The following is a 16,651-nucleotide window of genomic DNA, read 5'->3' as shown; positions in this document are numbered from 1 at the left end:
TGAATGTGGCCATCCCAGCCTTAACTCAGGGTAGGGCGTGGGCATTGTACACATTTGTGAGCTCAATATCGAAATCCACCTCTGCCACTGCAAAGCTGTATGATCTTGAAAAAGTCATAGACCTTCTCTGAACAGCAGTTTTCTTGCTTATAAACAAGAGATAGTGATAATACTTATCTCACAGCATTTTAATAGGAATGGAAGCCACGGCACCTAGCATTTAGTAGAACCTTGTTACAGCTCCAATCTCGTTGAAGTGTTGTGACATAGTATTTTTGGTTCATGTGCATCCTGTTCTCCAAACAGGTATATGCATCATATTTGGATCTTCTTGAAGTCATTTTAATAGCTAACTTTTCAGGATAAAACCAAAGATGCAAATGCTCACCACACTGTCATTAGCATAAGTGCTAATATAATGCAGCTGTCCCACAGCTATAAAACACTGACTCCTGTGTCTCTGCTTGGCATAGGGAATATTATCTTTTCTCTTACTGAGCCGATTCAATACTCAACTTTGTCATTATTTGAGTTGGAACTTTAGATTGCTGCATTTTAATGCACTCTACTATTAAGGATTGTTGGACGGCTGTGTGCAAATATTTTTGTTCTCACGATGCAGTCCTGGCCCAGGTAGCCCAATGGGCAAAATATGATTTACACAAATATTATCATTTCTATAGTGTGTACTAAAAAGAAACCTTAGAGCAGGGCGGGAGAAAGCCTCTCTCTCGGAGTTCGGTTATCTAGGTTAAATTGGCTGGTAAAGAAGGGACTTTTCATCCCCTTTCATCTGCCCCTAATCTCAATCTATTCCTGGAAGGATATTTTTGTTCCAGAAAGAGCAAAATCTCATTTGCTATCACAGAGTTTTCTCACCAAGATGAAGGCAAGATAGGAAGAGGGAAGCTAGGAAAACCTCAGCCATGTGCTAGGATTCCGGGGATTCTGTTTTGAAGTTGATTTCAAATGTTTCTTGTCCTTTTTGCCTAGAACAAGGAAGTGACCTGTAAGAGAGAGAAGTGCCCAGTGCTGTCGAGAGACTGTGCCCTGGCCATCAAGCAGAGGGGAGCCTGTTGTGAGCGGTGCAAAGGTAATTTATGTTTTGGCTGCCTTTTCTGGCTGCTCCTGCAAGCATTTTACTTTCTCTTTCTCTCGCCTTTCTCTTCACTCAGCTCTTGGCTTGGGTGCAAGTGGGTGTTGGGAGGGAAGCTGCTGTGTGTGTGAGTGTTGGGGGGTTGGTAGTAAGGGGGGTCCTCCTAGTGGGGGATGAAAGTATGGCGAGTATCTATATCGTTGGTTTATTTTCTGAGGCAAGTTGTTAAAATGCCACAGAAGAGATGTAAACATGATGCCTCTGCAGGTTGGTACACACGCACGCAAGCCTGTTCTGTCACGAAGTTTCAACACTCAGTTTTTCGAGGCTCTACGCTCGCCCTGCCCACCTCTGCCAGAGGAGTCTTTTAGACCAATTTTTATCATTTTGGTCCCTATTAAAGTTGTTTCTTTCCTTCCAAATTAAATCTAAGTCCTTCCCTTTGTCTTTGAAGCATCTCTAAAATGCCCTTACTCCACCCCCATCTTCTGTGGCCTTCTGGCACGCCTGTCTCTCTCAAACACACTGTTCTAGATTGCCTCTGCCTTAGTTCAGGTCTCTCCCCCAACCTGCCCAGATGCTGCCTGTGCTCAAGGTCCCCCAGCCCTCATCCCTCACTTTCCTGGTTAAGTTTCCATGGCATCCAGAAGTTCACACAGATACTTCAGTGATGTGCTTTTTCATTGTCTTGTTTGTGTTCAGTAGACCCTCAGCTCCTCAGGACAGGAGCCAGGTCACGCTCTGATGTCACCTAGTGTATGTCAGTGTATGCAGTGTGGTCCCCCAGAGGTCAAAATGATCACAGTGATTCAGGATGTGGGCTCCGGAGTCACACTGCCAAGTCCAAATCCAACAGTCCTGGGTTGCAAAGAGATTTCTCACCCTGAAGATGCATCCTGGGTCGCAGAGTGTTCCCCAAAAGTTCATGTCCATTAGGAACCTCAGAATGTGACCTTAATTGGAAATGGGATCTTTGGAGATGTAATTAGTTAAGATAAGGTCATACCGGATTAAGGTGGCTGCAAATCCGATATGACTGGTGTCTTTATATGAAGAGCAGACAGAGACACACAGAGAAGGTGGCTGTATAACAAGAGGGGCAGGTATAGACGCCTGGGCTCTGTTGCTGAGATTCAGACTCACTTGCCCTGGGGCGGGGGGCTAAGGCATCTGTCTTTTGAAGAAGCTCCCAGGAGATTTAATGTGCAGCCTGGGTGGGAACCTCTGAAAGAGATCTTGACCAGGTGATTTCTACCCCCACAGAAGAATATCCTTTTTTGGAGCTGCAAAGGGGAGGCTCCCTTCTGTAGAGCTCTCAAAAGGAGCTCCATAGAGACCGAGTAAACTAAAGCGCCATTCCTAGTGATAACCCACAAGTCTCTACGCTCAAGGAGGACTTTGAACTTTTCAACGCACACTATTATATGAAATCCACACATCAAGGATTAATGCCAAGTTGTTTGTGAGTAACTATAGTTATTGTAGTTACTATTTATAGACTTAAACTATAATGTTGAAGTCTATAAATAAATAAGAGGCAGAGGTTGGAGTTGTGTTGCCTCAAGCCAAGGAATGCCTCGGGTTACCAGGAGCTGGGAGAAGGCCAGGAGGGTTCTTCCCTAGAAGCTTCAGATGAGCATGGCCCTGCCAACACGTTGATTTTGGACTTCTACTTTCCAGAACTGTGAGAGAATAATACATTTCTGTTATCTTAAGCCTCCAAGCTGGTGGTAATTTGTCACAGCAGCCTGAGAAACTAATACCCCAGCGTTTTCACTTGAGCAGATAGAGACATGGAACCTCTTTCTACCTCAGTTCCCTCTCCTGTTAAATGAGGATAATAATTGTGTCGGAGGGAGCTAATGGCGAGACACAGTCAATGTGTTTAGCAAAGTGCCTGGCAGTTAATATAATATAGTAGGTGCTCTGTAAATACCTGATGGACTTGACTATAAAAATGCGTCTTCCAAAGCCTTTTGGAGCAGGAGAAATTAACCATTTACTTCTCACCTCACAACAATAAAACCTGCACGCCACAACTAGAAAGAAGCCCGCGCGCTGCAGTGGAAGATCCCGCACGCCTCACCAAAGATCCCACGTGCCGCAACTCAGACCTGATGCAGCCAAAATAAATAAATAAATTAAATTAAATTAAAAAAAGAAAAGAATACATTACTGAGCCAATGTGTGTCTAAGTTACTGTTGATTCACCTTAAAGAACCTCTTCTATTTAATTCTTTATTTTTTTTACGGCTGATTTGCCATCTTCATCTTGCAAGGCTGCCTCGCCAGTGAGAGATGAGTTGGATGCTACAGGGCGGAAGCAGAATGTGTGAAGGAACCATGCCCGAGGCATTAGGTTCATTTCCAGTTAACCATAGTACAGGAGGGCACTTTGGGTTGCTGTAGTGTGTAACCCACTTTCCTTCTTGTCCTGCTGTTTCCTTTATCATCATTCTTTCCTTTGATCATCCTAATCTTCCAAGGGAAAATGATACTTGTGACAAATACATTTCATGAGTATTCTTTTTGAGCTTAAGATGATAAAGTCTCTTCAAATTAAACTGGACCCGAGAATAGACCAGTGAATTCAGCGCCCTGAGTGCTCTTTCTGACAGTAAAGTCCAGGCCTTTTGGGGGAGATCAAAATCCCCAGTCTGCCCTGAGGTGGACCTTCCTGAGAGAGACTCCTGAAAAGTGCTGACTTGTCAGGCTGTAGAGGCGGCTCTTAAGATGCCCCCTTCATTTTCTCTATTTCTACTCCATAATACAGTTTTTGTCTCCTGTGTTTTAAGGGACACAGTTGTATTTGCACTGGTTTATTTATGTTTTTCTGATTAGAATAGTTACATATGCTCATAGAAGAAGCTTTTAAAAATAGGCTAAGGGCTTCCCTGGTGGCTCAGTAGTTGAGAGTCTGCCTGCCGATGCAGGGGACATGGGTTCGTGCCCCGGTCCGGGAGGATCCTACATGCTGCGGAGCGGCTGGTCTCGTGAGCCATGGCCGCTGAGCCTGCACGTCCGGAGCCTGTGCTCCGCAATGGGAGAGGTCACAACGGTGAGAGGCCCGCGTACCGCAAAAAAAAAAAAAAGGCTAAACTGTGGAAAAGCAGAAAATAAATTACTCATAATCCCACCACCCAGTTAACTATTTAATTAACTATTAAATAGTTAATATTCGATATATATTTTCTGCATTTTTTTCCCCATGTCGAAGTGTTTACCTAGTTGATATCTTACTATTGAACTGTGTTTTTTTTTTTTCTTTTTTTTTTTCTTCTCCCACTTAACATCAGGGCATAACATCTTCTCAACTTGTTTGGAAATACTGTCCTTAATGGGCACATAACAGTCTGCGTGGGAACATACCAACATTCATTGGGTCACTTCTCCATTCCTGGGCATTTAGGTTATACCCTGGATTTTAGCATTGGGCAAGGGTAAGTACAAGAAGCTGAGACCAAAGAACATGTGCAGTAAAGGAATAACGACCAAAAAGGGAGGATTACCTCCCTTTTTGGGAGCATTACCTGGGTAGAGAGGAGATCTTGGTGTGAACCCAGAAACCACTCTGGATTTGGCCTCCCAAGGAATCTGGGTAAACCTCTCCTCCCCATCTCGTGTCCTCTGATCACACAGTGGAACAAGGACAGCAACAAATCCTCAGTGTGGTGCAGATACTCTGAGACAACCGCGGCAGCTGTGCTTCTCCTAAGTCCTCTTCCAACGGGCGTGCTCTGTGCTAACACTGGAGGTTTTAACTTTTACTTAGAATGATTCAGTGAGGAGTCATAGTAATGAGGAGTTTGTTGATAATACTTTATTTTAGAGCAGAATGATGTCCAGGCAAGATTATCTCAGGGTCAATTTTGTTTGTTTTTTTTGCGGTCGACGCATACATTTGACTGTGCTAAATCTGTAACATGAAGCCCATTTTACAGATGAGGAACTGACTTAACGATTTGCACTAAGTCACAAAAAATTTGCAATGGCTAGCCAGGACTCGCACCCTGTTCCTACAGACCTGGGGCCCTGTGCCTGGCAGGGGAAGGGCCTGGAACAGCCGCGGGCGCTCCCGATCCACAGCCACCGCTGCTCTTGCTCTCGGGGACTCTGTGCCGCGCTGGCAGCGACCAGCGCCAACCGGTAGGAGGAGGAGGGAGGCGGGATGCAGGACATCCACCGGGGCCACACCGACTTCCGCCCGCGACTCCGGGGCTCCTCCCACCAGGGCTTCCCGCCTCCGGAACCAAGCCCCCTTCTCTGCTTCCGGGGCGGGTCCGGGAAGCGGATTCAGGGCGTTGAAGGGACCTGAAAGCCCTTCCGGCCAGTTAACGCGGGGTGGCAGGAGAGCTGATGGACTTAATTCTCCTGTATTTTGAAAGTCATTTGCGTTAAGAAGTACCCCCTTATGCTGTTTTAAAAGTTGATCACCAGACAGATCCGGCGTCTTGTAAAGGTGAGCACAGCACTACCTAACCTGGCAGAATGGGTGAAGGGTGTGGGTTTAACAGGCTTCCCAGCAAAGACACGCCTTCTAGAAAACCTTTCTACCATCAGCAGGCTCGCGGGAAGGGGAAATCTAGTATTGCTAACCGGATGGAACAATAGTCCAAGCCAGTTGCTTTGAGTTTCCCTGGAGTATTGTTTGTGTTTGTTCTTCCTCTTACCTGAGGGAATTGTGAGTGTAAGCAGTGTTTCTCAACATGCAGTGGACCAAAGACTTACCTATGATAATGCAGCTTCCTGGGCCTTGCCCAGTAACAGTAGTAACTGGGATACTTATCATCTTCATCAAAATTGCAGGGGCTCGAACATATATATAGGCCTTACGCAGGGCCAGGCACTGGATCCTCACAGCCTGCTGAGGGAGGTACTATCATAGCCCCGTTTTACACATGAAGTGGTGGCACTGAGAGCCCTAAGGCGACAGAGCTAGTAAATGATAGCGATGGGGGACAGACTGGTCTCACCATTAGGCTTGCAGGCCTGCTGTATCACAAGCTCTGCCCCTGGTTCCCTGAGTCTACATTTTCAGGTCACCACCGGGACTCTCATGGGGGCTGAGGCTTGAGAACCACTGTTACCAGGTAAAGAAAGGAAAGGAAGAGAGAAGGTGGGCCTTTTTCATGAAGGAATGAGAAGCACATCTGTGAGAGGCTCTTGGTCGATATCTGCCCTGGTCAGTGCATCTTTGGGGTGAAATCTCTTTGCCCCTCGTAGATGTGAGGCTGTGATCCTTTGCTCTCCTGCTATTTTGAATTGTTTTTTTAATCATTAGAATGATGGTATAAAAAAGAAAGAAAAGTAGATAATGACCAAGAAAATGTAACTCAAATGTTGAAGTGCTGGTGAATGGTTATCAAAACTCTTCCTAGTTATTCAGTTGTGTAAATAAATGGCGGGGAGGGTGGTGGGACTTGAGCCCCAAGAACTGGCAAAGGACTTCCCATCATTTGCTGAAACTTTTTTTTTCTTTTCCAACTTCTTTCTCTTCCTCAGCATAATTATTTTCAATTTTAACTTTATTTTTAATTTTAACTATTGATGTAGTAGCTATCTCACTACTACATCAATACATTACCATACTAAAAATTTAAACAAGGGAGTAAAGTCTTTTCTGAGCTACAAAACCCCACTCTTTTCAGAAATAACAACTGTTATCAATTTATTGTGTCTTTCCCAGACCTTTTCCAGTTTATTACGTATACACACATTTATATATATGTGTAATTTTGTATGTGTGGTTTTATTTTTACATAAATGAAATTAAATAGTAATTATTCTTTCACAGTTTGCTTTTTAAAAATATCTCTACAGGAATATGATTTAGGAATTTTCCCATGCCAGTTCATGCTTTTTAGTTGTGTGGATCCCATAGCACAGACGTACAATAATTTATTTAACGTCTCCCTGTTGATAGACATTTAGACTTTCAGTTTTATGCCAAGCTACAGGGAACCAACTTGCCATTCTTGCTGTGCCCCTGTGTGTCTGATGCTCAAAGACAAACCTGGAAATCAAAGTGCTGTGGGGAGAGGCGTGCACAAGTTAAATTGTAATTGCCTCCGAAAGAGGCAAGGCTAGTCTCCTTTCCTATTCCTTTGAGAGTTTTCAAGCCTTTCTTCCTAAAAGATTATGATAGACTAGAGGAAAAGTTGGTATTACATTTAGCAACATTTAGGCAAATCAGCTGCTTTTGCCTTAAAAACTTGTGCACATAGCCACGTTGCCCATACACTGCCCATATAGCCAACTGTTTATTTGAGACTGCCACGTGCACACTCCTATCCCAGTTCTTTCCTGTTCTGGGTTTCTCCCATGTTACAAGGGATATTTTCCTCCCCCTTTCTGTGGTTTTGTGAGAAATGGTATCAAGTTCCTTTTAAAGAACCTAACTGAGGGTCAGCAATTCTTTTCTGTTTTTCAGTGAAATATAGAATGCACTGACAGTTGTCAACAAATTAAGACTTGAATGGTGGTATTTTTGCAAAATTTCACCCAATGAACTGAACTGCAGTAACAGAATCAACTAAGTTTAGAATATAGGCTAGATGAAGAAAGGGGGACTGTTTTACATGCCTCTTATTTCTAAGAATGATTTTTCAATGAGAAAATATCATCATCCTCATTTTTATCATCTCAGTTATCAAGCATGCTTCACATTTGAGGCATTTGAAGACTCTCTGAAGTTATTACTTTTTGTTTTGTTACTTCCAATAGGGGGAAAGTACAGAGAGAAGAAGGCATCTCATCAGCTCATTCTTTCTTGGACAGTCTCTTAAGAAATTTGGGCCATTTAAAATTCCCATATTAATTTATGCTTATGTTTATATCTATATTCTATGTGTACTGATGTATATTTGGGAACACTTGTAATTGGTGTTCATAGTTTATTTGTAATTATGTGGAGTCTCGTTTCATTCCTTGAAATAATTACAGAAGTTTATATTACATCCATAAAGACTATGCTCATTCTCTGTGGGTCTTTAAGGATCATTCCTTAAAGAATGAGGCCAGGCTCAGTGATGATATTGTTTGTTTTGAGGCCAGGCTCAGTGATGATATTGTTCCTACAGGAAAACAAGGTCTTCTCTATGTTGGTCACCTTCTGGTGTGATGAAAAGTGGAACCTGCTTGTATTTACCAAGAGCTTTAACCCTTTGAGAAAGCCGTGGCATTTGCTTTTCCACTTAGTGCTGTTGAAGCCCTTTGGGTGGTGAGGTGTGAATTGTCTGGTTGATTTTAAAACCTTTATCCTCACCTGTTACCTGCATAGTAGTAGTCCCAAAGGGATGTGTTTCCCCACAGTGCTGGATACTGGGTTAGTTGGTTTATGCTCACCACTTAGTCCTCACAACAGCAGGGTCACTTCTGTCTTTCTCATTTTATATATGAGGAAACCGAAGGCTCAGAGAACTTAAATCACTCACTTGCCAAGGTGTTAGTGACGCAGAGATCAACCAGAGGGGATCCGAGCCCTCAAGGAGCTTACTCTACTGGAGGACAAAAAAATACCCTCCAACGGGGTAAGTTCTCCAGGGAAGGTGTGCCAGAGTGCAGAGGGCAAGGGGAGTGTGCTGGGGAAGGCTTTCCAGAAGAGGCAACTCATTTTTGTGATCAAGAAGGAGTTCATCACATCCAAAGAGAGCTGTTTGCGGGAAGCTCCTAGGTGAAGGTCGTGATCCACACAGAGACATGGAGTAGTTCTTAGGCATTGCCCACCACCCATGATCACCTAGGGCGCTTGTTAAAATACCATTTCCTGGGCTTTTAAGTTTTTGTTTGTTGATTGTTTACGGGAGGGTGGGGGGGGGTCAGACAAAAACATGAAGAATCCTATCATGACTTCTGCTTATTTTCCTCTGAAGAAGATGTTGGTATTTAAAAGGAAGCAGTAGAGTAAATCTGCTGAGACAGAAATATGAAAACTCATATTTCCAAAAGGATTTTTAGGAAGGTTGTGTGTGTGTGTCTGTGTGTGTGTGTGTGTGTGTGCGTGTGTATAGGCATTTGTGTTCTTGTTTGCTTCAATCAGATGGCTCATATGTTCCATTCATTCATTCATTCAACAAGTATTTACTGATCCCATGCCAGGTATTTATTGGATACCTGGCACTGCTTACCACATTGTTCTTACCTTTTATGAAGCCAGATTATTCTTTCAAACAAAAAAGTAAGTAAATTATAACTTATTCTTCTCAAGCAAGTGTTTCAGTGTACTTTTCAGATTATTTTATGCTAATAATTGTCATACATTTTAATCCAAATAGCCTAATAACTGGGCAAAAGATTAATCTAATTTGAAAAATCTCAATATTATTTGATGAAAACAAATGAGATCATTGAGAGGCAAACAGATGGTTTTGGCAGCTTTTCTGTATTTACTCGGACTGAGAATCACCCTTTAATTTGGGTGATTTAATTTAATCACCCTTTAATTTAATTTGATTTCATGAACAATAATGTACTTTTTATCTGAATATATGTTTGTTATTAGTGGATAATAAACAAATAAGGTGTGTTTCAAACATTTATAGGTCAAATTCCATCCTCTTTCTTCATACAGAGCATAAAATATTAATTGTCCACAATACTTTGATGAAAGATATAAGAAAATAGTCTTTCATTTGTCAGGTGGGATCTATTTTCCACAGTCTTTTCTTGTCTTTGATTTCTCTGTGCCTTGTCTCATTTTTCTATGGGTTGTGATCCCATGGGTTGTTTTTTAATAGTTTAATTTTTTTTTTTTTTTGGCGGTACGTGGGCCTCTCACTGTTGTGGCCTCTCCCGTTTCGGAGCACAGGCTCCGGACGCGCAGGCCCAGCGGCCATGGCTCACGGGCCCAGCCGCTCCGCAGCATGTGGGATCCTCCCGGACCAGGGCACGAACCCGCGTCCCCTGCATCGGCAGGCGGACTCCCAACCACTGCGCCACCAGGGAAGCCCAATTTTTATACTTGATTTAAAAAGTTCCTATGATGTCTCAGAAAATGAAAGGAAAGAGGCAAACTATAAATATTTGCACACTGATTTCCAAAACTGGACAACCATCCTAGGTTCTGGTAAATAATTAGGGAGCAAAACATGCATGGAGAATTTTAAGGGGATTGGGCTCATTTATAGAGACCAAGTGCTGACCAAAGTAAAACAGAGCTATGAATAATGGTAAAAGATTGAGTATTATTAATTATAGCTTGCCTTTCAAGCAGTACAAGGTCACAAATAAGGAGCTGCTTCTCCCGTTGCTTCGAGAATGACTTGGAAGATGACAGTGCCTTCCAGAATATTGCTATGTGGCTGTTTTGGAGGGAGCCAGCCGATTACCATATATATGAATGAGCATTTAAAAAAACTTAGAAAAAATAATTACACTCCCTATGTTGACAGAATAAATTGTCCTGTTGTTTACATGGTTTAAGATGGAATAACCGTGAGTTTTTCCATGCATGTGTCAATCTGGTTGTTTGCTTTTAACCAGATTTCTTTTGGCATTTATAACCATGCATTGTCTGCTGCCCAAACAAAAGAGCAGCTCTCTCCCCAGCCTCGGTTTTCCTTCCTTTTAGACATCACCAAAATCTCTGGTAGTTAATATGTATGATTGACCCGGATGCAGTTTGTCCCAGGTTTCACATTCCAAATAAGGAATGACCTGCCTTAAGGTTAATACTCTACCAGTCATTTTAACTGTACTGTGAACTAGATTTAGAGAATATTTTGGAATAGACAAACCCCAGTCTTTAGGTTTTCATAGATAATGTTATAGTCACCCCTGAGGTGGTGGTTATTATCGTTCTGATTTAACAGATGGGGAAACAGAGATGCTTAGAGAAGGGAAGTGATGTTTTTCAAGATCACACAGTTGCTCAGAGGTAGCAGGGCTCAGACTCCAAATGCTCCATTCTTCTGCCTGGTAATACATACATTGCCTTTGAGATAAGAAGGAGGGAGGAAAGACCTGGAGAATTAGGAGGGCTCCAGAGATGAAGGAGTGAGAGAGACACTGGCATCAGTTTTGTCTGCAGCAGTTTCATCTGTGTCACACCCCTTCTCCCTCCATGGACTTTTTATTTTCTTTTTTTTTTTTACATCTTTATTGGAGTATAATTGCTTTACAATGGTGTGTTAGTTTCTGCTTTATAACAAAGTGAATCAGTTATACATATACATATGTTCCCATATCTCTTCCCTCTTGCGTCTCCCTCCCTCCCACCCTCTCTATCCCACCCCTCCAGGCGGTCACAAAGCACCGAGCTGATCTCCCTGTGCTATGCGGCTGCTTCCCACTAGCTATCTACCTTACATTTTGTAGTGTATATATGTCCATGCCTCTCTCTCGCTTTGTCACAGCTTACCCTTCCCGCTCCCCATATCCTCAAGTCCATTCTCTACTAGGTCTGTGTCTTTATTCCTGTCTTACCCCTAGGTTCTTCATGACATTTTTTTTCCTTAAATTCCATATATATGTGTTAGCATACTGTATTTGTCTTTCTCTTTCTGACTTACTTCACTCTGTATGACAGACTCTGGGTCTATCCACCTCATTACAAATAGCTCAGTTTCGTTTCTTTTTATGGCTGAGTAATAGACATAAAATTCCATGGACTTTTATACTGTGGGTGGACCAGCAATTTCAGAGGACGTACGTGAGCAAAGAAGCTTTGTGGAGGTACTGGAAACAACATGTGGCTTAGGAGGAGGTGGCTTTTCTTACTAATTGACTTTTTTGGGGAACCCCTAAACTTACTTTCTTTTCCTCTTCAGTATCCATGACTGTACTGCAGTGCCCCAGGGAGACAATTCATATGATTCATATGAGCTTTACTCTTTTGTGAGTATGTATGTGTATGCCTGGTTTCATAAAATATTTTTGATAGATAATGCATTCATACAATTAAAAATACACAAAAGGGACTTCCCTGGTCACACAGTGGTTAAGAATCCACTGGCCAATGCAGGGGACATGGGTGTGAGCCCTGGTCCAGGAAGGTCCCACATGCCATGGAGTAACCAAGCCCATGCGCCACAACTACTGAGCCCGCGCGCCTACAGCCCGTGCTCCACAACAAGAGAAGCCACCACAGTGAGAAGCCCGCGCACTGCAACGAAGAGTAGCTCCCGCTCGCCGCAACTAGAGAAAGCCCGCACACAGCAACGAAGACCCAACGTGGCCAAAAATAAATAAATAAATAAATTTATTAAAAAAATACACAAAAACCTCTATAGTAAAAGTAAGGCTGCTTCCTATTCTCGACCCTAGCAACCTTGTACCCTTTCCTGGAGATAACCATTTACCGGATTTGTGGGAATCCTTCCAGAGTCAGTCTCTGCAGAAAGCAGTCTCCAGCAGCTTTACTCCTAGCTGCTTTAATGCTGAGACTCTGACCTATCACTTAAAACATCTTAGGAAATTACATTGCTCTGAAAAACATTCCCATCACTGAGCAACTCAATTCCAGTGCCACTGTTATTTTTACCATGACTTTGAGCTTAGGAGAATTGTTGACGTGTTTCTTGAAGTTGTTAGATTATGAGATGCCTGCATGTATATTGTAAGCTATAACAATTTAAACTTTAACAGTATAACTAGTTTTACCTATTCAGCCCCCCAAAATTGAGTGGAGGTCGTTAATATGTTTTTAAAGGCAAGAAAAAAACCCCAATAACTTGAGGGATTTGTTTTCCTCCCTCCTTTTCTCTAACTGAAAAAAGATGTATAAAATGTTATATTTCATACATTGGCTTCCTATAATATAAACCAGGCTATTTTGGCATTTAAATAAAAAAAAGACCTTATTTGTTTGAAAAGATCTTGTTAACATTAAAATCATACTTTACAAAACCTGTTTTTGTTGTTAAAACTAGTAAGAAAACTTAAAACAGAGATCTGCTTTCTGTGTCAAATTTGCTTCAGTCCTTCTATTAACAGCCTCAGTGTTTTAGACTCCATGGGATTTTGGAAGACAGTTTAAATGAAGAGTTTGTGATTGCCTTTAAGTTAGAAGATTAGATTTCCAAGGCTAGCTGCTGACTTGGGGTGCGTCAGTTTTTACTTTTCTGAAGTGGGCAAGTTGAGAATGTTCCTCATTGTGACAGAGGAGAACTGTGGTCCTGGTCTCTTGTCATATCATATGCAAAGTGTTGCAATCAGGTGTGGACCTGGCATCCATATAAAAAATATGGGAATCCTCTTCAATGGCTACCAGCCTGACAGAGCTTCCTTCAGCTACCAATGTCCAGTCTATTTCTTTTCTTTTTTTTCTTTTTTTTCTTTTTTTTTTTGTGGTACGCAGGCCTCTCATTGTTGTGGCCTCTCCCATTGCGGAGCACAGGCTCCGGACGTGCAGGATCAGCGGCCATGGCTCACTGGCCCAGCTGCTCTACGGCATGTGGGATCTTCCCGGACCGGGGCACGAACCCGTGTCCCATGCATCGGCAGGTGGACTCTCAACCACTGCGCCACCAGGGAAGCCCCTGTTTATTTTCTATTGATGCATAACAAGTTTGTCATCAAACTTAGTGGCCTAAAATAACAGTCATTTATTATTACATAGTTTCCATGTGTTAGGATTCTGAGCATGGCTTAGCTGGGTCTCACAAGGCTGCAGTCAAGGTCAGCCAGGGCTGCGGTTTCATCTGAGGCTCAAGGTCATCTTCTAAGCTCGTGTTGTTAGAATCCGATTCCTTGTAGCTGTAGAATGGCTTACTTCTTCAAGGCTAACAGGAGAGTGTCTCTCTGACCTATGGACTCTTTTTAAGGGCTCACTTACTAGGTCACGCCCACTCAGGAAAATTTCCCTCTTTAATGACTCAAAGTGAAATTGATTAGGGATCTTAATTACACCTGTCAAATCGCTTCATCTTTGTATAACCTAATCATGGTAGTGACATCCATCACATCCACAAGTCTTGCCCACACACAAGGGCTGGGGATTACACAAGGTGGAGGTATCAGGGAGCGGAAGTCTTGAGGATCACCTCAGAATCTACCAACCATACTCAGAGCAGCTCTGGTATGCATGGCAGGTAGAAGCATCTATCAAGAATGGCACTTAGAGCTAGAATATACCTTATGGATCCTGCACACTACAAGTGCTAGCAAGTGCTCACCCTTGGCGGTTCCCTTTCCTCCCTGTAATGTCTGGCTCCTGCTTACCTCTCTAGCCTCCTCTTGTTCTGGACTCCTGTGGTTAGGAGACTTTATTTTGTTTCTCTCCATGTTCTGTGCCTGCTTCTGGTCATGGAGCTTTGCACGTACCGCTCGCTCTGTCTGGCTGCTTTTCCACCCTATGTCATCTGGTTGACTTTTACCCTTTCTTCAGCTCTCTCTTTAGGCATCACTTCCTGGCCTCCATAGCCACTTTTCATGGAATTAAGTATCTTTCCTTCTTAACACCAGGCACAACTGTGATTTCGTGTTTTCATTTTCTGTAACTCCCATTAAACTAGAGGCTTTGTGAGGGCAGGGACCATGGTGTTCTCAGCCATAGTCACTGTGCCTGGAACATGGTAGTTGAATACATGTTGGAAAAAGGTGAGGAAGAGAGGAAAATTGGAAGCAAATTCCAGTCTTCCTGGTTTAGTACATGTCTCTTGACATCAACTGCGTATTTAATATATTACTGTTGAGGCATATACATCTTAAGTCCTTTTTGGAATTCAGCAGAACTTAAAAAGAGTTGAGTGAGAATTATAGGGAGAGAATAAAAATGGATACGTAGGGCTGAAAAATGGCTGGTTGTCTATAAACCATTCCCAACCTCCTGTCACTACTGTTTCTTCACTGAATTCCATAGAGATTTAAAAAAATCCTTAAAGTCACCATAGCGTAAGTGTATTTTCATGTGGTAGTGGCTGTAGTATATTTCAGTACTTTTAGACTTAGTGATAACCTTAATGCAATTTTTAGTAGATCTTTCACTGTATTGTGCAGCATTACCAAATAATATGCAATTATGGCTTCAGATTTCCTAGTTACCATCATTTTGATATGATTATGTGCTTCTTTTTATAATATCATATAAAACACACTTTTAATTGGGCTTCAAGTTTTCTACAGCTGCTCTGAGAACTACTCTGTTACTGCCTCTGACTTGCCCACCACGGAGAGCAAACCACTCTACATGTTAAAATGATGTTCCCCTGCTCCTCTCTGACATTTCAGTACAGGAATGAAATCACAGTGGTGCTTATCATCTCGAAATATCTTAAAATCAAAATATTCTTATCTCGGGACTTCCCTGGCGGCTCAGTGGTTAAGAATCTGCCTGCCAAGGCAGGGGACATGGGTTCGATCCCTTTTCTGGGAAGATCCCACATGCCATGGAGCAACTAAGCCCGTGCGCCACAACTACTGAAGCTCCGCAACAAGAAAAGCCACCGCAATGAGAAGCTCGTGCACCGCAATGAAGAGTAGCCCCCTCTCGCCTCAACTAGAGAAAGCCCACGCGCAGCAATGAAGACCCAACGCAGCCAAAAATAAATAAATAAATTTATTAAAAAAACAACAACATTCTTATCTCCCCTGAGGCTTCTATTAAGCATTGTTTCCTGGAGGCTATCAAACTGTGAAAATAAAGCTAGGTATTCCAAGTGGAAAGTTGGAATGATTCATCAAAAACTACAGGAAAGAAGTGATTTCAAACAAAAGCCCCCAGTGTCTGTTTAGGGTCTCTTTGATTTGCTGTTTGAGTTTGGCAACTGCGAAGTTGAAATTATGTCTGTATTTGTGACACGTATCTATTTATGAAGATGCATGAATGTTCACGCATGCTATTGATTGTTTTTAAAATGACCATCATGCTACAATTATAACCATTCTTATAAGGCTTTGACCAGAGAATACTCTCCTTCATTCTGCTTAGAAGTTGGCACAATTTGTGTTTAGGAACAAATGTTTTAGGTTCTCTCTTTTTAAAAATTAATTAATTTAATTAATTTATTTGGTTGAGCTGGGTCATAGTTGCAGCAGGTGGGCTCCTGTAGTTGTGGCTTGTGGGCTCCTTAGTTGTGGCGTGTGAACTCTTAGTTGTGGCATGCATGTGGGATCTAGTTCCCTGGCCAGGGATAGAACCTGGGCCCCCTGCATTGGGAGCGTGGAGTCTTAACCACTGTGCCACCAAGGAAGTCCCTTAGGTTCTCTTTTTGACAGGTATCTCACCTTGAGAACTAATGTGTATTTGCCATAGAAATATATCTGCTAGAGAGGCTGACATTTACTAGAACTGATGTGATAATGAACGTGAACAAAGTACATTGGTATTTTTGTGAACTTGATTGCCTCCTTCACTCAGATGGGCTTATTTACACCAGAGCCATCTAATTATGTTTCCAGTAGCTTGGTGGTTAAAGGGCTCAAGATGTTTATCTGCAGACATGCTTGGACGTCGACCAGCCGATGTTTAACACATTAGGCAACCCTCTGACTACCTAGAATGTCTGGGCATTCTCTGAGCCATACCTAGGACCAGCAGAGGGATCAGATTTAAAAATACACTTGGAGTTTTTGATATTTGGGGTTCTGGAGACTGTGGGATGGCCACCTTGATGAGGC

General features: G+C 42.5%; 1 protein-coding gene across 3 annotated transcripts in view; it reads left to right on the top strand.

The window, feature by feature from the left end:
- BMPER (BMP binding endothelial regulator) overlaps positions 1-16,651 on the top strand; it is a 262,469-nt gene that overhangs the window by 30,032 nt on the left and 215,786 nt on the right. For all 3 annotated transcript variants that reach the window (XM_049714462.1, XM_004269912.3, XM_033428300.2), the window contains exon 3: positions 994-1,093. In XM_049714462.1, coding sequence (XP_049570419.1) covers positions 994-1,093 — 100 coding nt within the window. The remainder of the gene's footprint in view (positions 1-993; positions 1,094-16,651) is intronic.

This window comes from Orcinus orca, chromosome 9 (genome assembly GCF_937001465.1).
Source record: "Orcinus orca chromosome 9, mOrcOrc1.1, whole genome shotgun sequence".
Classification (NCBI taxonomy): domain Eukaryota; kingdom Metazoa; phylum Chordata; class Mammalia; order Artiodactyla; family Delphinidae; genus Orcinus; species Orcinus orca.
Note: the sequence above shows the minus strand (reverse complement) of the source record. Positions and strands in the feature narration are given on the sequence as shown.